Raw genomic sequence first — 26,098 nt, 5'->3', positions numbered from 1 at the left:
AGTCTCCTTTATTGGAAGGGGGATTCTTAACCACTGGGCCCCCAGGGAAGCTCCCCCCTCCAAACCATTATTGAATAAATAGAAGCTCCCCCTCTGTATTTTCTTTATTACCCTCAGCTCCACCTCTGCACCTTCCACTGTCACGGATACATGTTTAAGTAGGTCTGTTGCTTTATAGAGACCTGGGCTAGCACAGAAGAATCTGACCACGTTCCTGTTCTAATATTGCCTCCAGTTCTACTCTGGGCCTTGATTTTCCTAAAATACAGGTAGCACTTTCCTTTGTGAATGGTAAAGAGTTGAAGTTCTTCAAACCTTCAATGTTTGCTTTGAAATGTGCCAGGATGGGGAATACTGAGAAAGCTTTTGTTCAGGACAGTTTCAAGTCTTGGAAATCAAACTCCTTCTCTCCTTCCTTTCCTTACTTTTTTCTCCTCCATCACAATGTCCCAGTGCCTCAGAGTCCAGTACAGTCAGCATGTTCTTAGAGTTGGGGGTCACCACGCATTGGCTCTGGGCCAGTAGGATTGGTCAGTAAGTGATCAACAGTCCAGCTCTGTTGCAGCTCTAGCGATGATTCAGCACCATGGACAAGGCTAAGGAAAGCTTCAAGTTTTCCTACCTTTTCTTCCCAGCTCTCCTATACTTCTGAAGGCTAGGGAAGCTAAGATGCTCTTCTAAACAACCTGAAGAAGGGGATCAAGTAGCAGGTTTCCCCTTTTGGAATTCCACTTTTTGAATCATAAATCAGACCTTCTGGTCGTCTAAAGTAACTAACACAGAGAGAGTTCTCTTGGAGAAAAGGCCTCCTGCATAGACTAGACTGATACTTGTTCCCTGATGGTCTCCTACTGAAAATTAAATTATTCCAGGCCTTGTCAATTTCGGGGGGGGGGTCTTTATGGTCCTTTTCCTGCATGTGGGCTTATTCAAGTCAATATTCTTATATAAAACAGTGGAAAAAGCCAGGATATTCTCTTCTTCCTTTGATTTATTTTTTTTAGTATACACACTTTATATTCTGCCTTTAAAGCTATTTCTGCTGCACAGCTGCTTTACCGAGACTCAGACTCCTACGGGCCCCACTTGGTCCTCCATGTACCTTGAATATCCTTTCACACTGTTTGATTTCTGCAGTCGGTTGTATAATGAGGAGGGAGTATGCAGTGAGTCTGGAGATTCCTATTAACCAGGTCACCCATGAATCTATTTTTGTGCTCTTCTTTATTAGAAATAGCAGGGAACATGATAATATTTAAACACAACTGCTTAGAGGAGCTTGGCTTCAAAATACACCTTCCCAAGTTTTCTTTTCCCATTTGACATTTCAAAATGTTGTACTACATTTTCACATCATCAAAGCGCCTCCTCTCCATTTGCATTCCAAGCTGTGAATACAGACCGTTGCAAATGACAGTAGATATTTCGGAGGGTCATTTGGATTCGTGATCCTCTGCCCACATATTGGGAATGTTTCATTCTGTTCTTGGCGCTGCCTTTGAAGATGGTCCATAAAAAGATACACACAGACCAAGATGATAAAGGAGGACAGGGGTTGGGAATAGATGGAAGAGAGCTATCTCCAGTGCTTGAAGGAGGGGACCTCATGAGAAAGGGGAGTAGAATTATTCTGTATCGTTCCCAGAGACCGAGTCAATGAATGGAATGTACAAGGGCACAGATTTTGATTCAACCTAAAGAGTGCGTAGAGACTAGCGCTGCCAGACTCTGGAGCAGGTTGTCATGTGAGGTAGAGCGCCTCCAGGCACTCTAGGTGCTAAACTCCAGGTTGACTGGGCTGTCTGCCCAGAATGATCCTTCCAGAAATAACAGGTCCATTTCAGCTGTGAGAGTCACCCGTCCTTACTCCTTGGCATTACTGTCGAAACTCGGGGCATTGGAAACCACAGGTGCTCTTGTCTCTTGGCAGCAGAAACTCTGAATCCTTTTGAGTTGCTTAATACAAATGTCCTCACGGGCCATGGCAGCCAAAGTCAAGGTAGAAAGGGATTTTGGAGTTGCTGAGGCAGGCAGCCTTTTGTTTCAGGAAGATATTTTATTCTTGAGACACAGCTATTTATTTATTTGTTTAAAATGTATTTATTTTTTAAATTTTGTTTATTTATGTATTTATTTCTGGCTGTGCAGGGTCTTTGTGGCTGCACACGGGCTTATCTAGTTGTGGTGATGGGAGCCATCTTTTGTTGCAGAGCATGGGCTCTAGAGAGCTCAGTAGTTGTGGCTCACGGACTTGGTTGCCCTGAGGCCCGTGAAATCTTCCCGGATGAGGGGTCAAATCTGTGTCCCCTGCATTGGCAGCTGGATTTTTAACCAGTGGACCACCAGAGAAGCTCAGCGACCCAACTATTTAGATGATTTGTAAAAATATCTTCAATTGGACGGCAATCTTTCATTTGTTGCATTAATCAAGACTTGCCCAATATCTTACCAACATTGGTATGCCATTAAAAATAGGATAGTGATCCCTGTCAAACAAAGGGAGTTCTACAGTTTATATTACCTTCTCCTCTTTTGGTATTCTCTGCAATTCTCCAAGGAGGCATGGAAAATAGTATTTTCTCAATTTTTATAGGAAGAAAACAGACCTACAGGGCTTAGTGACTCATCTGTATCATGCAGCTGGCAAGCCGTGTTCCACCTGGGATGGAGCTGGAAAGTGGGAATTGGAACCACGGAAGCTGGGCCAGTGCCCGAGCATCAGCAATGTGGCTTTGGGCAGTTTCATGTGTACAGTGACGGCATTAGAGTAGGCTGAGTTCCAGGGGCCCACCCCACCCTACCATCTGGGCTTTTCTGGCCTTGGCACCTGGCGGAATCCTTACTCTTCGCCTGGCAGGTAGGAGGTAAGAGGAAGTGAAACTCTGGGTTGGAGAAAAGCCTCATGATGTGCAGGCGTGTATTTCCAGGGTGGTGACATTCTATGTAATACATTTCTGTGTCAGATCACTTGCACAAACTTGTGAACCTTGGCTGCATTGTTTTTGCCATGCTGTGCAGTATGTGGGATCTTAGTTCCCTAACCAGGGATTGAACTTGTGTGCCCTGAATTGGGAGCTCAGAGCCTTAACCACTGAACCTCCACGGAAGTCCCTGGCTGCATTGTAATTCAGAGTTTGGAATTTGAGGATGTTTGTTTGCCTTTACAGGTTCAATTGTGGTGTGGAGGGGTAGAAATAATTTTTATGAATTTCCTCTGCCCTACATGTAGACGAGTCAGTAGGAATCATGAGGGCTCCTCACTTTATAAGATATAGGCTTGCAAAAGAAAGCAATAGTTTAGCCTGATTTTATTTTTTAATTGTCTAAGTATACCTGTGCATGCATGCATGCTAAGTCGCTTCAGTCATGTCTGACTCTGTGACCCTAGGACTGCAGCTTGCCAGGTTCCTCTGTCTACAGGATTCTCCAGGCAAGAATATGGGAGTGGGTTGCTGTGTCCTCCTCCAGGGGATCTTCCTGACTGACCCAGGGATCGAATCCACATCTTTTACTTCTAACCTGCATTGGCAGGAGGTTTTTTGCCACTAGCGCCACCTGGGAAGCCCCCAAGAACAGCTGTTGAACTCAAAGCTCTATTTGATATTGCTTGAAAGCCCCTTGGGGTTTCCCTGGCGGCTCAGATGGTAAAGAATCTGCCCATAATGTGGGAGACCTGGGTTCGATCCCCAGGTTGGGAAGATCCCTTAAAGGAGGACGTGGCAACCCACTCCAGCATTCTTGCCTGGAGAATCCCCATGGACAGAGGAGTCTGACTGGCTACAGTCCATCAGGTCACAAAGAGTCAGACATGACTGAGTGACTGAGTTTGTACAAGGCTCTTGACAAAGCTAACCTGTTTCATTGTACTACAAAAGCAATTCATATTCATTGCAGAAAATTTAAGAAGAAAGAAAATCGTGTCATTATCTATAATCTCCCAAAGACAGCTGCTACTAACATTCTGTTAAAACTTCCTGGAATGTTTTTCTGCGCACCTCTACATGTTTTAAAAGAAATTAGTATAATACTGTACATACTGGTTTGTAAGCCTTTTGCTGTTAATGATAAACGTTTTCCTACTTTACTAAATATTCAATGAAAACATTTGATCTGAGTTTGGATTTGGGAGGTATATAGTATTCTAGCAAGCTGATGTATCAAAATTCATTTAACCTAGTTCTTACTCTTGGCTATATTGGGTGCTTACAGTATTTTGGTAATATAAATTATTTTTGAAGATATCTTCTCAAATAAATTCTCAGCAATACAGTAGACGTAAGTCTGATTTGTCATGCATAGAAAACTAAAGTTGGATTTCAGGTTTTCAGAGTACCAGCCAAGCTGTTACTCTCAACCATTTATGAGAAAATGGTCCACTGTGCACTTTCTAAAGGTGACTGACATGGTCACCCGGAAGGTGGGGGGAGATCTCCCCGGCTGACCACTGTTGGATCTGGTCCCAGGCTCCTGGCTTCTTCACACCCTTAGTGTCCTACATAAACACCATGGCGGTGGATTCATCTCTCTTTTCTGTTGATTCTCTTTTAGCCTGATGAAGTCCTCCGATATTGATCAGGACTTATTTACAGACAGTTACTGCAAGGTGTGCAGCGCACAGCTGATATCGGAATCTCAGCGTGTGGCCCACTACGAGGTAAGAACAACTTTTCCCGCTCAGGGTGTTCAGATGGAGGAAAGAGCAGCCTGAGTCAAGGTCGTGGGGCTTGAGGGTTCTGCCTCGGGACCTGGGGCAGATCTGAAGCACCACGGGGCTTGAGCACACAGTCTGAGAGCAGGTTAGGAGAGGGGTGCACGTGAGGGGTTGCAGAGAGGGCTGGGGATGGCGTTTTCAGGCCCCTGGTGGTTCCCAGGTACAGCTTTTCCCTTTGGATCTCAGCCCCGCTGGGAGTCCAGTGGGCTTGCTCTGCTCGTTGAACCTGTCACTGCTCATCTCTGAAGTTCCTTCCAGGGATGCATTAGCGCCAGCTTCTCTGTCCTTCTCTGGCGCTTGAAGGAAACCTCAGAGGCCCTTTCTCCATTGCTGGAGGGGACACAGTGGCCCGGCACCAGATCCTTCCGCCTTCTGGCTGCTGCTCCCAAAGGGTTTATCAGCAGAAAGACATCGCCCGCCGGGAGATAATCGAGTTTTAAAGTCCAAATATTCTCGAAGGACATAACTCAGTGGCTTTGACTTTTAAGGATGGGAGCTCAAAAGGCTGCTTTTTGATCCTTTTTTTGGGAAGAGAGGATCAGAGGAGAGAGATCGACCTGTTTCTGAGGGGGGAATGAGGGGCACACGTGGAGAAAAGGGGCCCCTGGCCCCCCAGATGCTGCCCAGGGCCTGTAGCTGTGCAAGAGAACACACATCAGTGAGAACACGAGCTTTCAAGGGTAATAATTTGTAAGTAATTTTAGATTGGAGGGCTTAGCCAGCAATTTTCTTTTTGTCTGTCGCATCTGACAAATGCCAGTTGTCACTGTCACTCACCATGCTCCTCTGAGTCTCAGATTCCTCCGAGCACGGGGAAACAATAATAACCGCACGCACACGCATACACCCCGGACCCGTTCCTTGGCCCCTGTGTGCTCCTCGGGGTTTTGTGGTGACCAGATGAGAGCCCTTGAAATGGTTATTTGCACAAATGCTTTGGCAGCTAGAACGTGTGCCCAACATGCAAAATTACATTGTTTCTCATTATCTACTCTGTGGCAGCAGTGTTTGGACGATGGCAAAGAAAACTTGCTCTTCAGAGAAAAACTTTAAAAAAATCAGCCTCTGCAAAAAAAAAAAAAAGTCAGCATATTCTTTTGTCAGTAGGCAATCAAGTGGAAGAAGAAGAAAATGTGAACACAAAAGGGTGCTCTAAAGTGGAAGGTAGCCATCTTTTGAAATGAATTTCTAAATTCGTTAGATATTGCTTTGTAAACACATATGGTTTTTTATTAATTCCATTTCCTCATTGAAGGAAACTCAGGATATTTGTCCCTGCTCTGAAATTCCATAGCCCATTATGTTCTCTCTTTATTAGACCTTTTGGGTTCCCTTTTTATCATTTTAGTAGATTCTAGTAAGGAGCTTCCCTGATAGCTCAGTTGGTAAAGAATCTGCCTGCAATGCAGGAGACCCCAGTTCAATTCCTGGGTTGGGAAGATCCACTGGAGAAGGATTAGGCTACCCACTCCAGTGTTCTTGGGCTTCCCTTGTGGCTCAGCTGGTAAAGAATCTGCCTGTGATGCGGGAGACCTGAGTTTGATCCCTGGGTTCAGAAGATCCCCTGGAGAAGGGAAAGGCTACCCACTCCAGTATTCTGGCCTGGAGAATTCCATGGACTGTATCTAGTTGTGGGGTCAGAAAGAGTCAGACACAACTGAGGGACTTTCACTACTAGATTCTTATGACCAGAAACAGAGTTTATTCATCTGCTCTTCCGTAATTCCTGGAACAGTGTCTGCCGGCCTATCAGAGCCACTCACTGAACTTTTGTTTACAAAAATAACCTGGTGACCCTGTCCAGGCACTCCTTTGTTATTACCTGAGCTAGAAAGGTAATGTCAGAAAATCAAAAACATCAATTCTTTTTAAAGGAAAAAAAATCTTAGCTGCTCAGTTACAGATTTAGTTGTTTGAACTCAGCTTTTCCTCTCACCACACTGTACTGTCTGTGGCCCAATCTAATGGTTTAGAAGATGTGTTAGGATTTGTTGCAGGTAGCACAGGTAAGCTTCCCCGGTGGCTCAGACAGTAAAGTCATCTGCTTGCAGATGGAGACCCGGGTTCCATCCCTGGTTTGGGAAGATCCCCTGGAGAAGGAAATGGCAACCGACTCCAGTACTCTTGCCTGGAGAATTCCATGGACGGAGGAACCTAGTAAGCTACAGTCCATGGGGTCACAAATAGTTGGACATGACTGACTGACTTCACTTCCCTTTAGCACAGGTGAGATAGAGAAGTGAAAACAATTACAGTAGAACTTCAGTTAGCAGAGTTACACATCATCAGAGCAACATGAGGTGCATTCCACTTAACCAGGGATGGGACCTCTGAGCGACGGTTCATGCCCTGCCTCCAGGCAGCGGTGGGCCCTTCCTTCAGGAGAAACAGGAGCTGAAAAGCTGCAGAGGGTGCAGAACTGGCTGAGTCAGGACCAAGTGCACCTTGTGTAGTCGCTGGTCTTCTGGCTTTGGTTAGGAGAAACCCTTCATTCCTCATCTCCAGGAGGATGACCTCTCACATGATCCCCAAGGCTGTCTGAGAACAGGTTTTGTGATGCAATTCATCCCCTCGTCCTCCACACACCCCCTCTGCTGGAACTGAGTATAGAGTGGGTCTCTGTTGAGTCTTGTGGCCAGAATTTGGCCTGTATACGCCAATGCTGGATTAAATCTCCAAGATGGAGTTTGCCTCTTGATGAAAGTGAAAGAGGAGAGTGAAAAATGTTGGCTTAAAGCTCAACATTCAGAAAACGAAGATCATGGCATCTGGTCCTATCACTTTGTGGCAGATAGATGGGGAAACAGTGTCAGACTTTATTTTTGGGGGCTCCAAAATCACTGCAGATGGTGATTGCGGCCATGAAATTAAAAGACGCTTACTCCCTGGAAGGAAAGTTATGACCAACCTAGATAGCATATTCAAAAGCAGAGACATTACTTTGCCAACAAAGGTCTGTCTAGTCAAGGCTATGGTTTTTCCAGTGGTCATGTATGGATGTGAGAGTTGGACTGTGAAGAAAGCTGAGCGCCGAAGAATTGATGCTTTTGAAGTGTGGTGTTGGAGAAGACTCTTGAGAGTCCCTTGGACTGCAAGGAGATCCAACCAGTCCATTCTGAAGGAGATCAGTCCTGGGTGTTCTTTGGAAGGAATGATGCTAAAGCTGAAACTCCAGTACTTTGGCCACCTCATGCAAAGAGTTGACTCATTGGAAAAGACTCTGATGCTGGGAGGGATTGGGAGCAGGAGGAGAAGGGGACGACAGAGGATGAGATGGCTGGATGGCATCACTGACTCGATGGACGTGAGTCTGGGTGAACTCCGGGAGTTGGTGATGGACAGGGAGGCCTGGCGTGCTGCGGTTCATGGGGTTGCAAAGGGTCAGACACGACTGAGTGACTGAACTGAACTGAGAAAGAAATAGCGTGATTGTTTTGCCAGACATTGGGGGCCACAGCGGGCTAATGCCCTCAAGATGGTGTGTCCGCCCTAGAGCAGGTACTGAGGAGTCTCACAGTGTTCAAGAAGTAGGGCGTGGCCAGCTTGTGAACACTCTTCTGATTGGTCGATGAGGAAGTCATGGCGAGTCAGCATCATCAACTTCTGCTTCCAATTGGTCTAGGATCTGCATCCGTGTGGGCAGCAGACAGTTGCCTTCTTCCGCCTGCTGGGGGTTTCATTGTCTGCAAAACAGCTCAAAGGGCATGGGTGACAGCGTTATCTGTAGCCCTTGAGGAAGAACTAAGTTCCTTGCCTTTGTTTAATGGCTAACATATTATTATTTTGTTTTGCTTGACTATTTTCCTTTCTGCATTTTCTCACTTCTCTGATTAAATTTATTCTTTGACTAAAATTTTTCTACAGACAAAAGGCAGGCAGAGGACGTGGCCGGGGGTCTGTTCTAGGAAGACCCCCTAGGGTCATGTTTGTTATAGTCCTCAAACTCACATTGGCCATGTGGTCACATTTACTCTCAATACTCTATCACTGATTTTTTGCTTGAGTATGATTTTACTCTCCGTTTGACCAGATCGCATTCCCAGCCCTCTATGGGGCCAGTCAGTGACAATGTACTGTGTATTTCTGTGTGCCCAGCGCTCTTAGTGTTTGCTATCACAGGGGTTCTGGGTTATATCAGGAGTAGTCTCTGCCCCTAAGAAGCTCATAAACTCCACTGGAAGGAAAAGCTATGAATACTTTGGTGTGGTACCTGTGTGTGTGATACCAAGAACAGAACCTGTAGATTCTGCTCCTAGGGAGAGGCTGATCTAATTTAATATAAACAAAGTGTCCATTCTTGTGTCCATTTGGGTTTGTGATACGTATGCTGTGTGGCGCTGTTAAATTTTTGGCTCTTCGCAAATTCCAAATTCAAAAGGGTGAGTCATCACCAAGATCTATTATGGTCAAGAGAGATTTGTGGGGGATGACATGAATTACCAAGGCTTCAGTGGATTGGAGTAGGAAATGGCAACCCACTCCAGTATTCTTGCCTGGAAAATTGCATGAACAGAGGAGCCTGGCAGACTGCAGTCCATGGGGTTGCAAGGAGTAGGACACGGCTGAGCATGCATGCACGATGGATGGTTTAAATTTAGTGATTACTAGAATAAGGGGACTTGGAATCTCCAAGGAGCCCTAAGGAGACCAGCCTGACTGGACTGAAAGATTTTTGCTAGAGAGGCTGGCAGCACCTTCAAGTAGGGTGGGATCAAGAGGTAAGGAAAAGGAACCTGGACTCTTCTGAGGCTCTCAGGTTTTTGAGAGCATAAAAAATAATTGAGTCTTTCTGAATGATAGCTTGTTTATGGTGGTCAAGATGTATTGTTGAGAAAAGAACAGTTTTTTATGTAAGTTTTGCCAAGAGCTTAGCGTGCCAGTCCACTGAAGTTGGAGAGAAAAAACACAGCAGATGTGTAATGGCTAATAGCTTCATGCCCCATTTAAAAGCCTGAACCTTTGTATAGGAGGGCAGAACAACCTAATATATGTCTAATGGACCAAGCTCTTGGATGCTATACTTTTAAGATCTCTTTTCGCATGTGAACTCTGGGAGTGAAAAAAGAAGAAACATAATGACACTATTGCTTCTCTTATTTGCTAAGCATTAATAACATGTTAATGTTTCGGTAGAAAATATAATTAGATGCTGTCTCTTCTCACTGGTTGAATAGTCTGAATCAGTAAAACAAGTAGGTGCAGACAGAGAGGGGAAAGAGAAAGCTTTCAGATGAACATATCTGAATGTTACAGAAGTTAAAAATCATTTCCTAGTAAGGCCATGAGGGAAGGTGTGGTTTTCTAGGTACAGGAAGAAGAGGATCCCAACTCTATGAGAACCGAAGCCAAAAGGGCAGAAGGATTATTTCTTGGAGTAAAACTAAAGGAAAAAGATGTACGATCGGATCTAGAAGGAAACAGAAAACTCTTGTTAGGCAGACCCAAGGAAGTCGGTCATCATAGTGCCAGCCCAGAGTGCGTGTCTGTTCTGTGAACCCTAATATCCCTTGTGTTGTAATTAATCATTCTTTGTGAACTCCATGCTTCAGAGGCACCTCCAAACAAGACGGTGAGCTTCCTAAGGGCACACTGGAGTCACCCCTTGTGTTTCTAATTTATTAATATTTCCACACTTGGCCCGTGGTTGTTGCTCACGGGCCCTTTGAGGTTGATGAAGAGGCTGGGCTGGGACTGGTGGAGGAAGGCGGTGGGGCAGGTTTCACAGAAGCCTTGATGGCTACACCGGAAGAGGTGACTCTGTAGGCTGGAAGTCACTCGGTACTCGGAGCGACCTTCAAGGTAGAGGTGACAGTTCCATAGTTACGGGAAAGACGGTTCTCCAAACTGATGGGAAAGCCTTCAACCATCTCTGAATCTCGTAGTAATGTGGGTTCTGGCAAGTGCACCCTGTTAGCTCACCCAGGAAAGTCAGAATCTAGTATTTCTCTCGTCAGTAGCAGCAGGCACTGGGGCATACTGAACAGATTACTCGGTTTCACCTGCTTTGATGGCCTTCCAACACAACTCTGGCCTTCCCTAGCTTCTGTCCAAAGTGGGGAATAGCCAAAGGGCGCTTTCCTAGTCTCTCTGGGTCAAATAGTAAATGGGACATAAGTGTCTTGTGGGTAGAGCCAACAGGGTAAACCCGAGGTCCCTAATAAGTGCTGACTAGTGTCTTACCTTTTGGTGCTATCAGTGCCTCTATCTGGGGCTTCCCTGGTGGCTCAGTGGTCAAGAACCTGCCTGCCAGTGCAGGAGGCATAAGAGACATGGGTTTGATCCCTGGATCAGGAAGCTACCTTAGAAGAGGGCATGGCAAGCCACTCCAGTATTCTCGCCTGGACAATCACATGGACGGAGGAGTCTGGCGGGCTCCAGCCCATGGGGTCCCAAAGAGTTGGACACGACTGAAGTGACTTAGCACAGCACAACGTCTCTGTTACTTCCTCACTCTTCACTCCTCACCCCTTCATCTCCACTTTGCTTCTTCTTCGGGATAATTGCCTGAGTGAGTGTGCAGCCTAAGCAACTCCCGACCCATGTATGAGATTTGGGGGTGAACCAGTGTGTTGTTTCTGCAGCCCATTGGACCTGCCAGGTGCCAGGCTAACTGGGCTCCCTTTATCCTCGCACCTCTCCTGGTAATGCTGGTGATGTGCTCTGGGAGATGCGAGGACTAACTGGGGGAGGATAACAAGAGGTCCTTATCTCTTGTTCCTGCGGAGGTGCCTACTGTGTACTGTGCATTGAGAACCTCTGTTTTCTCTTCAGATCTCTCGGAGTCACAGCATGCTTAATTTATCCCAGATGCTTTTATTATTAATAATACAATTATCAGTGCATCTGCTGGGGCTAAAGCAGCTCTTAACTACCTTTCATCATGTCTTTGGTTGCCTGATACTCTCCAAAGTTGGTATCTTGATCATTTCAGGGAACTCTCTTGAGCGTTTGTGAAATTTGTAGCCATTCTTATGTTTTTCCACTGTCTATTCCAGCAGGTCTGGTCGTTCTACCTTTTATCAGTTATTATTGGCCAAAACTGTTCATGGGCACATAAAATGCATGCTTAATAGAGAAGCTACAGTGAAATAAACAATACGAGGCAAAGGAACACACTCAACTCCAGAAGACATGGGTGCTGACTGAGAGCAGGTATCAGATGCTGTGCTTAATGCTCATTGGTTTAGAGTGGGTGGTTGATGAGTTTTCGTTTGCTGAGAGCATATGACATTGCTCAATGGACTTTAGAAGCCAGGCCACACTCCATTGGCTAGAACTCAGTTACATGGTCCCATTTAAGCTCTGAGGAAGTTGGGGAATGCTCTTTAAACATGCAGGGGAGTAAGATGGGAGCAGCAAATACCTAGGGTCATCTTTGCCACGTCAACCCCTCTGGTCAGCATCACAGTCTTCCTGTGGCAGGTGGAGAACGCACATCTCCTCTCCATGGCAACAAACCGCAAGTGCTACCTAGTCACTGCTGACAGCTCAGATTTCAGGATCTCCAGGAGGGGGGGTGGGTCTCCCTATCAGCTGTGGATGTGAATCCTGTTGGCTCGACAGCCTATGACCAGAAGAGAAATGACACCTCTTCTCCTCTTCACTTGAGAGTGGTGAAGGCAGCAGAACATTTTCCATCAGAAAAAGGAAGAAAAGAAGGCAAAGAGTAACCACTAGTTCACAGCAGAGTTGGCATCCTTCCGTGCAGGCATTGGGAAGTTTCTCTTTGCAGGGAAGTTGCCCAAATAGATTCCCATCTTTGCCTATGGGAGGGAGTTTCTTGTTCATTTTCCCCAATGACCCCTGGCTCTGCCCCCAGAGCACGTCCCTGTCCATCCATTGTCCTCCTTGTTACACGTGAGATGAATCCTGGATCCCACATCCTCCTTGGGGACTGCCAGCATTCACAGCCCACTTCCTGCCTGAGATTGATTTAAGGCTTGGAGATCATTCAAAGCTTTTCTAATTCAAGATCATAACGGCTTTAGTAATACAATTCTCTCAGTGATACAGAAGGCTTCTGATTTGTTTCCTTTCAGAAAGCTCTGCATGTCATAACTATATGATTTTTCCTAGGCGTAATTTCAAGGCTGTTTATTTTATTACTTCCTCACCTCTGTGCCTCTATTTTTCAGTTTAATGGTGGCTGCCCTGAGGTTATCTGAAAGTGGGTGGAAAGACCACATCCTTAATCTGATTTTTGCCACAGGCCTGAGTCACAACGTGTAACTGAGAAATCTCACAGAGTCTCCAACACACACAACCTTTTAAAATGACAGAGAGGGAAGAGGGAAGGGTATGATAGGGGTAGGAGGTTAAGAGGTACTAACTACTATGTATAAAATAAATAAGTGGACTTCTCTGGTGGTCTGCTGCTGCTGCTGCTAAGTCACTTCAGTCGTGTCCGACTCTGTGTGACCCCATAGATGGCAGCCCACCAGGCTCCCCCGTCCCTGGCATTCTCCAGGCAAGAACACTGGAGTGGGTTGCCATTTCCTTCTCCAATGCAGAAAAGTGAAAAGTGAAAGTGAGGTCGCTCAGTCGTGTCCGACTCTTCGCAGCCCCATGGACTACAGCCTACCAGGCTCCTCCATCCATGGGATTTTCCAGGCAAGAGCACTGGAGTGGGGTGCCACTGCCTTCTCCATCTGGTGGTCTAGTAGTTAAGAATCTACCAGGGGACACAGGTTCTATCCTGGGTCCGGGAAGATTCTACTTGCCACAGGGCAACTAAGCTCCTGTGGCACAACTACTGAGCCTGTGCCCCCAACAAGCGAAGTCCCTGCAATCAGGAGCCTGTGCACTGCAACTAGAGAGGCGCCCCCATTCACTGCAACTAGAGAAACCCTGTGCACAGCAGTGAAGTCTCAGCATAGCCAAAATATATACATAAACAAAATTAAAAAAAAATAAGCTACAAGAGAAAAGAAGAGAATAAGCTATGAGGATGTATTGTTCAGCACAGGGAACATCGCCTATGTTTTATAATAGCCATAAATAGAGTATGAGCTATAAAAATCTGAGATCATTGTGTTGCACGCCTGAAATTAATAAAATATTGTAAAGCAACTATACTTCAATTTAAAAAAAAAAGGTTAAAAATGACATCTCTCACTTTGAAGTGACTAGAAGCAATTAGCAAATGACTTTTCCAACTCTCTAGGTCTCAAATTTCTGGAATGGCTGTATTTAGTTGATTTCTATTTGCTAGTGTATCAGTGACACATCATATTAATAGCTCTTATAGTTGATTCTTTTATAAAAAACATGCCCAAATATCAATAATAGACAAGTAGACATTACCCGTTCCTCTAACAAGGTAACATCTAGCCAGGCAATCTCTTTTTTCCATCCTCTTCTAGTTCTTTTAGAATCTTAACCACCTCTGAGTGCAGAACCATCCAGTTCTTACATCATAAGCTCCAGAGGCAGGTCTGCACTCCAGGGTGTTGTAGGATGTAGCTTTGCCAATATTTTGTCACAAATGACCTGGATCCACTCTGTAAGTCCCCTTAACTCTCCACCTGCTAAGCCAGTGCTAAATATATATATATATATTTTTGTTTGTTTGTTTTGTTTTGTTTTGTTTTGTTAAGGGTGAACCCCCATTTCTATCTTAGGCAAGGTAGGCTAAAATGCAGTCACAAAAATCTCAGCACCTTAGAAATAAATGTTATGGTTGCCCATGTTGTAGCCCATTGTGGGTTAGCAGAGGGCATTCTGTACCATGCAGTTATTTAGGACTAAGGTTGACCGAGGCACCACCATCTTGGCTCCTGACAAAGATGACAGATAGTTGCTCTGAGTATCTAAGTCCAGCTGGCATCTGGGGAACCGAAAGACTCTGCAGGACTCTGCAGGACATTTTAGGGGCCAGCCCTGCCAGTGACAATGCCACACCCACTCACCTTCTACTGGCTGGAGTTCAGTCCTGTCTCTTCTTCTGTCTGCATGCGAGGCTGGGCAAGGTGGTTGAGCTGGGTGCCCAGGAGGAACGTGAAGCCTGTCTGGTGAACATGCAGCATCGCCTCTGTGCACGACGCGCGTGTGATGCTAGAGCGGGCTTGGTGGTTTGGGCCTGCTGTGGGTTTGCTGGGGGTGGAGAGTGGGCGGGAGAAGAAAGAGGAAGGGAAGATAGGCTTCGCATCCCCCAGGGAGTGCTTTGGGCAAACAGAGGCATAGGAGACCACTCCGGGAATCAAGTGCCGGGGGGCCGCTGTGAACTGGATGCTGACTTCATTTCCAGGCTGCGTGGAAAGCTGAAGCTACCGTGTGTCATTTAAGAGACAAAGGAATAAAACGCTATTAACCGAGAACGTTTTCTCCAGCTCCTCTGACTTAATTGGCCAAGCACAGAGATGGTCTAGTTGGAGTTTGGTACCCATGTCTGTTCTCAGCTGGTGTCCCGCATGCACTTCTGTGTCTGAAGGTGTACTCCTGATGTATCCATGGAGAGATGTGCTCCGTGTCCACCTAGTCCTCCATCATCTTGTTCTTAGTTGGAGTTTGGAGCCTGTGTTCTGAGCGGTGTGTCTGATTGTAGGGTGCTCCCCGCCTCTGCTCTGCCTTTTTGGCCCCCCATCAGGTCTCCCAGGCTCTGAGCTCTGGGCCCCCTGGGTGGTGGGCAGCCCACTCACCCCACACTCAAGGTTCTGGGAGCCATCCCAGAGGGGCGGCTCTCCGTCTGCAGGCAGACGGTAGGGATCTGCCTGGGGTTCACCATCTGCTAAAGGTGGATGTTTGAGAGAAATTTCTCTTTGCTCTCCCTAGTTCTTCTGCTTGAGAGGCTGCTTTGTCACCTGCCCCTCAACTCTCATCTTGTTTCATGGTTTGCTTTATCCACCAAATTCAAGGCCACGTCCAGCAACAGGATTCTGTGAGAGCCTTTCTCGTACTCACTTTACTCCGTATGCTATGCTGCTCTTTTCCCTGATTTATTTTAAATCTGTGCCTCTCAATTATTTGTTTCATCCTTTTGCATTAGAGGTGGATGTTGTTTTGATATGACTTCTTAAAGTCTTTGAGGAAAATAGCAGGGGATAAACGTATTAATATTTAATCTTAATTTTTAACATTTTATTTATTTTTTTGGAAGAAGGGGACAAATTATAGGGCTCAACTTCTTTAAAATGTGGAAGGGTATATAATATGAAGATTCTTACACTTATTCCCATCTCTCAACTCCCAAACTCTCCATCTCAGAAGAATCAGAGGTGACTGATTTTCTTTCTACAGTCCATGGGGTCGCAAAGAGTCAGACACGACTGAGCGACTTCACTTTCTACTTTCTTTTCTTTCTATGCATATCAAAGAAAGTGAAAGTGAAAGTGAAGTCACTCAGTCGTGTCCGACTCTTTGTGACCCCATGGACTATAGCCTACCAGGCTCCTCTGTCCATGGGATTTTCCTGGCAGTAGTACTTGAGTGGATTGCCATTTCCTTCTCCAGCGGATCTTCCAGACCCAGGGATAGAACCCAGGTCTCCTGCATTGTAGACAGACGCTTTACCGTCTGATCCACCAGGGAGGTCCAAGCAACTTAATTTTTAAAAAATTTTTATTGGAGTATAGTTGATTTACAGTCTTGTATTAGTTTCAGGTATACAGCAGAGTTTATCAGTTATATTAACGCAGGTACATATGTGCTCTGTTGTGCGTAGTCATTTAGTCACATCTGACTCTTTGCCACCCCATGGACGGCAGCCCACCAGGCTCCTCTGTCCATGAAGTGGGTTGCCATGACCTCCTTCAGGGCATCATCCTGACCCAGGGATCGAATCTAGGTCTCCCGCATGGCAGGCAGACTCTTTACCGTCTGAGTCACCAGGGAAGCCCGCATATGCATATATTCTCTCTTTTTATGATTCTGTTCCCACATAGGCCATTACAGAGTATTGAGTAGCGTTCCCTGTGCTGTATAGTAGCTCGTTATTACTTATCTGTTTTATACATAGCAGTGTTCATACGTCAATCCCAAGCTCCTAATTTCTCCCCACCCCCACTTCCCCTCCCTGCACCACCCCTCCGTAACCCTAAGTTTGTTTCCTACATCTGTGACTCTATTTCTGTTTTGTAAATAAGTTCATTTGTACCAGCTTTTTAAGATTCCCACATACAAACAATATCATCTGATATTTGTCTTTGGCCTGTTTCTCTCATATGACAATCTCTAGGTCCATCATGTTGCTGCAATTTAATTTTTCCTTTCATTTACTTGCCATAAACGCATGCTAGAGACTCCATGTTTCATCCGTTTTAATTGTGGCTTAGATTCTCCTGATATGATATCACCACTTGTAAAGAAAACATCTGACTGAATTGACTGATGACTCCTTGGCAGCCTTGATAAAACTCTGGTAGCAGGAAGATGCTCTCCGTGCACCCTCGGTGCGTGAAGCGAATGTCAGTTACTTTTCGGATCCTGGCTCCTACCGACTGGCTGTTGACAGTGACATGTTTTCTTCCAGTTTTCCATTCTCGGCATTCCCTTAAAAGCATATGAATTTCTGACTGCCGAGTCACTGAACCATGTGGGCTTGTGGATTTTTAGAAATATTTATTTATTTACCTTATTATTATTATTATTTTAACTGCATTGGGTCTTAGTTATGTCTTTCAGGGTCTTTTGTTTTGGCTCACGGACTGTCTTTCTAGTTGCATTGCGTGGGCTCAGCTGCTCTGCAGCCTGTGAGATCTTAGTTCCCCGACCAAGGATCAAACCCATGTCCCATGCATTGCAAGGCAGATTCTTAACCACTGGACCACCAGGAAAGTTCCCGGGCTTGCCAATTTTTAAAGAAGATATTATTAGCAGGCAGGGGATTCTTAAAGGTTGATGACCTAAGGAAGTGTGTTGGAGCCTTGCTCTAAGCTACGTGTTTTGCCCGCGTTTCTTCTGATGTTTGGAGAAGGTGCTGAGGGCATCACCCATGACTTGAGCCTTCCTCAGTTTATTTAGGCTTTTCTTAAGATGCTTTAATTTTGAGTGGCATTTTTGTAACATTGAATTCCATCTAACTTTGAATTCCATCCCTTTCCCCAAGGATCATCATTACAAAGACATAGCTCCACCTACTCAGGCAGGACCCCTGCCGCCTTCAAACTGCCCCCTCCTGTCTGCAGCCCCTTGCTCACCGCCCCATCCTTCAGGTTCCCTGGCCTCTGGAGAGGTCAGTGCCTCCACGATGCCAGCTGCTGGGAAACCTCTCCTGTCCACACACTCCACTGATTCAGATATAGAAACAGCCCTGCCCTCACCTTGAAAAACCTACAGGCAGCTGCCAAGTGGTAGATTTCACTGAGACAATAGGGAAAATAGAGTAGAACTCCTTTCTGTCTCTGCTACAAATCCTCCTCGTCCTGCGCTGGCCTTGCAGTCCCGAACTTTTGCCCTTCCCTAGGGATGTTTCCCCATCTTCCAGTTCCATAAATCTGACTTAACCCCTGTTTTCATTAATTCCTTGTAGCTACCAACTTACCGGTAGTACGTGTCCCTTCTGGAAACGAAACCCCTCCAGGTTTGGCCCTCGATGGTATCTCTCATCTTCCTCGCCAATTTCCCTGGGCCCTAAAGCAGCCCCCGGGTTTAACCTGGGGGATTCTATGGGATTCTGTTCCTTGCTTTAAAGCAGCAGCTTCTTTTTCAACTTGGTGGAAACTTTCATGCTCCCTCATGGCCCACCTGCTAAATTCTCCACTTCGTACTGGTGGAGTGAGTTCACTTGGCTCATCTTCAGAGCAGGCAGAGCTGCCCTGAGGTAGAAAGAGGGCTTCTGGTGTTCTCAGGGTCAGAGGCTGCTAAGATAATCTTAGCTACATCACTTCACCCGGGCACCTGTCCAGAGTCCAGAATTTAGTTCCCCCTCTTACTCTGAGAAGGCTAGGCATCCTCTCTCCTTTCACCCACACTTCTTATGCCCACTTCCCTGCATCCACACTGGTAACTGTTTTATTAGGGTTGACATGTGTTTTTATTTGTATCTGTTCTTTGAAATGTAGATTGCCTTGTGGGTGTGTATATTTTATTTACTTGTGTATTTTTTTAGTTAATTATTACTGGAGTATAGCTGCTTTCAGTGTTGTGTTAGTTTCTTCTGTACGACAAAGTGAGTCGCTACTCATGTATACCCATCTCCTCTTCTTTTGGATTTCCTTCTCATCTAGGTCACCACAGAGCACTGGGGAGAGTCCCCTGCGCCGCACAGTAGGTTCTCATTAGTTATCGATTTTAGAGATAGTATCAACAGTGTGTAGATGTCAATCCCAATCTCCCAGCTCGTCCCACCCCACCCCCTTCTCCTCCTTGGAGTCCGCACGCTTGTTCTCTATGTCTGTCTCTATTTCTGCTTTGTCAGTAGGTTCATCGGTACCAGCATTCTAGATTCCACATTTAAGTGATATTGTATGATATTTGTGTCTCTCTTTCTGACTTACTTCACTCTATATGACAGGTTCTAGGTCCATCCACATCTCTGCAAATGGCACTATTTCTTTCCTTTTATGGCTGAGTAATATTCCATTGGGTGGTCTTCCCAGGTGGCACAGTGGAAAAGAGCCCGCCTGCCAATACAGGAGATGGCAAGAGATGTGGGTTCAGTCCCTGGGTCAGGAAGGTCCCCTGGAGTAGGAAATGGCAACCCACTCCAGTATTCTTGCCTGGAAAGTCCCATGGACAGAGGAGCCTGGTGGGCAACAGTCCATGGGGTCGCAAAGAGTCAGACACGGCTGAATGACTGAGGAGAGCGCACACAACATTCCATTGTGTATGTACACGTCTTCTTGATCCATTCCTCTGTTTATAGACATTTAGGTTGCTTCTTTGTCTTGGCTATTGTAAATAGTGCTGCTCTGTGTAGTTTAGTGTAATTTTTATTCTAACATAGTTTTAGATTTATAGGAAAGTTGCAAATATAGTATTCAGTGCTGTTGTGTACCCTGACCCCATCTCCCCTGCTACTAACATCTTGAGTTACTATGGTACCTTTGTCACAGCTAAGAGACTAAGATTGATGCATTATCATTATTTTATAATGTGCATTATAAAGTGTGAAGTCCATTCTTTATTCAGATTTCCTTAGTTTTTACCTCATGTGCTTTTCCAGCTCTAGGGTCCTGTCCAGGATTCCACGTTACACCTAGTCATAGAGTGTCCTTAGGCTCTTGTAGATGTCATAGTTTCTCTGGCTTTTTTTTTTTTAATTATGTGTTTATTTGGCTGTCCTGGGTCCTGGTTGTGATGTGCGGGATCCGGTTCACTGACCAGGAATGGAACCTGGGCCCCTTGCATTGGGAGCAAGGAATCTTAGTCACTGGACCACCAGGGAAGTCCCTGACTTTCACTGTTTTTGATGACCTTGATCATTTTTAGGGTTCCGGGCCAGACGTGTAGTAGAAGGACCGTCAGTGGCTGTTTGTTTGCTGAGCTTCTCATGATGAGAGTGGTTGCTGGGTTCTTGGTGGGGACGATCCCAGAGGTGAAGTGCTGTGCTCATCACATCATTTCCAGTGTCTGGTCATCAAGTGGCTGCATCCCTGGTGATGGTGACCTTGAGCTCCTGGCTCTGGATACTGTTCGTATATTTCTCCACCGCAAATTTACTCTTTCCTCCTCTTCTGTATTGCGGTCTTTGGAAGGAAGACGTAATGCACGGTGCAGGCATATATTTTTAATGGCATTACGGTGTGAGCTTCATTCTCCTCTTGCTCTTACATTCAGCAGGATGCTTTTAAGTATCATCTGTGTTGCTACATGTATGTCTAATATCTTCCCTCTTCCTGCTGCTCGACACTCTTTAGTGAGCATCTCTCATATTTTGACTTTTCCGTTCCTTCAGGGATGGATACCTAGATTGCTTCCAGTCCCCCATGCACACAAGCGATGGTGGACAAACATTCTGAACCACGTTTCCTAAAGGAGCTGCGTGGGCGTCTTTCTGAGCAGCACGTGCAGGCCTAAAGGGCCCTTGTGCCTCAGAAGCCCTGTTATCTCTTACTTTGACTGAGCCTCACTCAGGGAAGAGTTGGCATGCTATGGTTCCCATAGCCACATTTCTGACAATAACTGGCTTTGTCTGGCTTTCTCATTTTGTTCTAATCTAGTTGCTATGTGATATCTTGTCATATGAAATTGCATTTCTCTAATTATTATAAAGTTTGAACAACGTTTGTATACATTCTAGCTCTTTTTAAAAATACAAAAGTATTAGAATTTTTATTAAATGGCAGAAATCAAATCAATAGGCTCAGAGAAAAATAATATCAGTGGATAGTGAAAAATGCACTCAGTACAATTCAGCATCAATTTCATGTTCGGCTATGTTCTTTACTAGTTTTCTGTGCACAAAAGATGCATTTCCTTGATAATTTGAAAGAACTAATAGAAAAAATTCATTCTGAAGGTTTTTCTTTTTTTAAATAATGATTTGGTAACCTTCCACTTCTTGGCTATGAATGATTATTGCTCTATTCATCTTTTGCTGATTTTCTTAAGTCATTTTATTAAATTAATTTTTCCTGGAAGATTCTCTATTTTTTAAGACTAATTTTATAGATGGAATTAAATAGACCTCTACCACAATTAATTATTCTTTTTTCTAGCTGTTATAACAGCTTTATAAAAAAAGCTTTTTATTTTATATTGGAGTGAACAGCAAAGGGATTCAGCCATACACATACGTGTATCCATTCTCCCCCAGACTCCCCTCCTGTTCAGCCAATCACAGAACATTGAGCAGAGTTCCCTGTGCTCTGTAGGGCCCTGTTGGTTATCCATTTAAAATGTAGCAGTGTATACATGCCCATCCCAAGCTTCCTAACTATTCCTAGCTCCAATCTCCTCCCCTGCCCCATGCAAGTTTGTTCTCTAAGTCTTTGAGAAACTGTTCTACTGAAGTCAGGCAGAGAAAGAGAAATAGCATATGACATCCCTTATATGCAGAATCTAAAAAGATATTTAGACATTTTTCGATAGAAATGAATTTAAAAAAACAAAAACAGATTCACAAACTTTATATTAGCCCTTTTGCTTTCCTTTTCTTGTTGCTGATTGCTTTTCCTATTGTCAATTTTCCTGTCGGTATTCCTGTATTTTTCTTTTTGATTTCCTCATATATTCCTCCTTGGGTTTGGACATTGGAAATACCTTATCCCATTCAGTCATCCGCCTGCTAATGCAGGAGACACTGGGGACACAGGTTCTATTCTTGGATCAGGAAGATCCCCTGGAGAAGGAAATGGCAACCCGTTCCAGTATTCTTGCCTGGAAAGTCCCTTGGACAGAGGAGTCTGGCAGTCTTCAGTCTCTGGGGTTGCAAGGAGTTGGGCATAATGTAGCTCTCATGCACATAACATATATTCAGTCATCTTCTTATTATGTCTGCTCTTGATGTCCTTTGTTAATTTTATTTCTTGAACTTGTTAATTTTTATGTGATACATTTAATAAACTTTTTCCTCTGTGTTTTCCTTAAGAAATTCTTTATTGATTGGTCACAAAAGCATTAAGTAGCCCAGCTCCTATTAATTTGACACTTCTGTTTTCACATTCATGCCTTTAACTCTATTTGGAGTCTACCTTTGTACAGTATATAAGGTGCGAATTAACTTTGGTTTCCTCCATACAGTGAACCACTCTTTGTACCACCATCTACAGTCCATTCATTCCCCATGGTGTGGTTCAGTTCAGTTCAGTTGCTCATTTGTGTCCACTCTTTGCGACCCCATGGACTGCAGCACGCAAGGCTTCCCTGTACATCACCAATTCCCAGAACTTGCTCAAACTCATGTCCATTGAGTCGGTGATGCCATCCAGCCATCTCATCCTCTGTCGTCCCCTTCTCCTCCTGCCTTCAATCTTTCCCATCATCAGGGTCTTTTCCATTGAGTCGGTTCTTCGCATCAGGTGGCCAAAGTATTGGAGTTTCAGCTTCAGCATCCATCCTTCCAATGAATATTCAGGACTGGTCTCCTTTAGGATGGACTGGTTGAATCTCCTTGCTGTCCAGGGGACTCTCAAGAGTCTTCTCCTGCACCACAGTTCAGAAGCATCAATTCTTCAGTGCTCAGCTTTCTTTATGGTCTTTGTGATGTGGTTGGTGTCACCTTTATCATCTGTTCATTTTCCACACGTGCTTGTCTCCAAACCAGACCTTTCTATTCTGCCCCATGGTTCTGTCTATCCAGGTCAGTCAGTACAGGATTTAATTACTGTGACTTGGTGTCATGTCTTAATATCTGAGAGGGACCAGACACACCTCTTTCCTCTTTCATTGCAGAGCTGTCTTGGCTAGTTATGCAGTGTCCCGCTGTGCTGTTCATATTCATGCTTGACTCAGTGCACACACTCAGTTGAAATTTTGACTGGAATTCCATCACACTGAAGAGTGAATTTCAACAGAATGGGTACCTTTACAGTATCAAGTCATCTTAAAGCAGGGGTATCTATCCACTTATTCAATTTACATTACAGTTTCAGTGAAATGTAACTCAACACATTATTGACCAGGGGATTTTTTGCAGAAACTAATACCTGTGGCATTAATATGTCTCTGGTCAGTAACGGGTTAATAAACACAGAACCTTTGAGTCCATATACAACTGCTGGGTAATTTAATTCTTGATGATTATTTATTCCCTTCTATTCTTCTGTCAAGTTTTAATCACTTCTCTTCAACTAAATTGGAATTGTGATGAGGATCAAGGGTTATGCTTTTAATTTCTTCTCCCCCTCTCACTGTATTTGAACCTAGAGGGTCATAATGAATGCCAGTTGTTATTTTTTTTAATTAATTGATATGCAGGATAAATGCCCTAGAGAAGGTAATTTTTTCCTGGCCTCCTCACTTACAGTTTTGGTGTTTGATTTTCCCTCTTTACTGATTTTCTTGCCTATTTCATGCTTTTCTTTTGTCTGCTCCCCTGGGTGAGAATGTCTAACGTGGCTTTGTAACTGTAGCTCGTACCTCTCCTTCCCGTTTATCGAGTGAGGCTGAGCACTTTTTTTTTTGCAGAGTGGTGCATTCCCTCTTGGGTTGAGCAGTGTCACTTAAAACTCAGCTGTGTCAATAAGTCAAGGTGAGTCTTCGGCTTTATACAACTGCATTGTCAACCATTAGAAAGGTGTTAACATTTATTGCCAAGCTGTCTCTTAAATACCCTGTAATAAAAAGCCAATGTATGCAGTCTTTTTTTCCCCCTCTAATTTCATCCTCAAGCTGCATTTTCATTACACATCTTCTTTTCAAAGTGCTGTAACATTTGTTATGGAAACCTTTATTGTTTTAGGTGCTCCCATGGTAGTCTTCTTTGACCTAGAGAACAAAAAAGTTCTAGTAAAAGAAAGTCGTAGTAGATGCTTCTTTCTTTGGCTCATGGCACATTGGACCCCAGCTCTATTAGCTGTTTAGCTCTGTCTGCTCTTTAATCTTCATGATGATCCAGAAACGTGGTTGGACCTGCACCTCATCTGCTGCAGCTGCTGCTGCTGCTAAATTGCTTCAGTAGTGTCCAACTCCGTGCCACCCCATAGACGGCAGCCCACCAGGCTCCCCCGTCCCTGGGATTCTCCAGGCAAGAACACTGGAGTGGGTGGCCATTTCCTCCTCCAATGCATGAAAGTGAAAAGTGAAAGTGAAGTCGCTCAGTCATGTCCAACTCTTAGCGACCCTGTGGACTGCAGCCCACCAGGCTCCTCCGTCCCTGGGATTTTCCAGGCAAGAACACTGGAGTGGGGTGCCATTGCCTTCTCTGCACCTCATCTAAACCCACATAATAAAGATGTATGATAATGAGGTTGTCCAAGTTGAAAAGCTGTTTGAACCTATGTCACCGTGCAAAGAATTCATCATGTTATTTGGTTTAGGGACTGCTTGTAATGAGAGGGCAAGACCCTGTTTGGAAGAAACAATTCAAAACTGGATAAGCTGAGGGCACTAAAAAGCGAGGTAGCCCTTGGCCCTGGGAGTTTGAGAACCTGGATGTCTTTGGAATGGCATGGTGTGTCTGAGATGACGCACGGGGGCGTGGTGTTTATGGATTAATCAATCTGCTGATTCTGTTGAGGTGGAAACAGAAGTTAATCTGATGTCACTGCTTCTGTGACATTTAGAATTTTCCTTGAAATGTTTCTGAGTGAAGGAATGCAAAGTGTATGTTTACTACATTAGCACCTTAGAAGCCAAAATGTGTTTGCTCAGGAAAGCAGTCTTGCAGCTGAAATATTAATGTGGTAGAGATAACACATTCTCTGTTTAATAAAAATGCAACCTCACGCCGGGTGGTAAAGACCAGGGCTATCCCTTCAGTCTTGGGAAGACGTGAAACTGCAAGTGCATAAATGGCTTCATCCCCACTCAGCACACCCAGACTTTCGAGGCTTGTCTCCAGAATTCAGGAGGTCTTATTCTGCCCTCTGGAAATGTTCATCTGGGAAACCGCAAACCTCTTCAGCTTGCTTTTAACGCTGTTTAAGACACACTGGTGCGTGCTCTTATATTTGGATCAGCCAAGTAGTGTAGGATTCTAAGAGGTGGGTTGACTCACTGCAATTTCTGAACATCTTCTTCTAAGTCAGGAGCCTGGTGATGAACACCTCTGATGTTTGCCTGCATTTATTCTCCCAACATATTTTTTGAACATCTCTGCTGTGTAAATGCAGCATAATCGTTTCCATTTTCCTCCTCTACGGGGAACCCTAGATGAAAAAGACAAAGCTCTGACACTCATTTGGATAAAGTAGAAATGACAGCCATACAAATGAGAAGGTGAGGGAGTGTTAGGCAAGTGTAGGTATGTGTTATTCATCAGCGATTTAGGGTGACTTGGTTAGAAAGGAAATTCAGTTGGACTTCTTCTTCTCTAATGAAATGTGGAAATTAAACTACCTGTGTCTTTTCTCTGGACTAGATTTGTACATTTTATATATTTAAAAATTAAAAGGGAGAAATACAGTTGTTTACTAGAACAAAGACCTGATTATGGCAGCATGTTTCTGAAAATTAAGGTCACTCAAGGTCACACTTAAAGAAGCCTTGCTTCTCTGACCTTGGACACTTGTCCTGTGTATGACTGTGAGGAAGTGCTTATTCCTGTCTTTAGGAAATAAAGTCAATTCAAATGCCCTGACTTAAAAAAGAAAGAAAGAAAACAAAACAAAACAGAATTGAAGCCTTGTGATGCCCTGTGTCTGCTTCTGTGGAGCTGGAGGTTGGCAGCTCCGAGATTCCAGGGAGTGTTGACACTGTTGACTGAACTGTCTGGATGTGAGACATTTCGGGCTTCTCACACGTGGTACAATGATGTAATCTTGTGATTCTGCAAACATTTTTACTCTTCAAAATTTTTAATAATCATTTAAATGCATGTGTTTTGCCAGGTCTAAAGAGGAATCATGT

At 44.6% G+C, this 26,098-nt stretch overlaps 1 protein-coding gene across 3 annotated transcripts in view; it reads left to right on the top strand.

The window, feature by feature from the left end:
- The window catches only part of ZMAT4 (zinc finger matrin-type 4), a 375,305-nt gene that overhangs the window by 71,858 nt on the left and 277,349 nt on the right, over positions 1 to 26,098 (top strand). For all 3 annotated transcript variants that reach the window (XM_061404558.1, XM_061404560.1, XM_061404559.1), the window contains exon 2: positions 4,549 to 4,654. In XM_061404558.1, the coding sequence (XP_061260542.1) occupies positions 4,553 to 4,654 (102 nt within the window). In that variant the 5' untranslated portion in view covers positions 4,549 to 4,552. The remainder of the gene's footprint in view (positions 1 to 4,548; positions 4,655 to 26,098) is intronic.

The sequence above is a fragment of the Bos javanicus genome, chromosome 27, assembly GCF_032452875.1.
Source record: "Bos javanicus breed banteng chromosome 27, ARS-OSU_banteng_1.0, whole genome shotgun sequence".
NCBI lineage: Eukaryota > Metazoa > Chordata > Mammalia > Artiodactyla > Bovidae > Bos > Bos javanicus.
The sequence above is the reverse complement of the archived record's forward strand: the minus strand, read 5'-3'. Positions and strand labels throughout refer to the sequence as shown.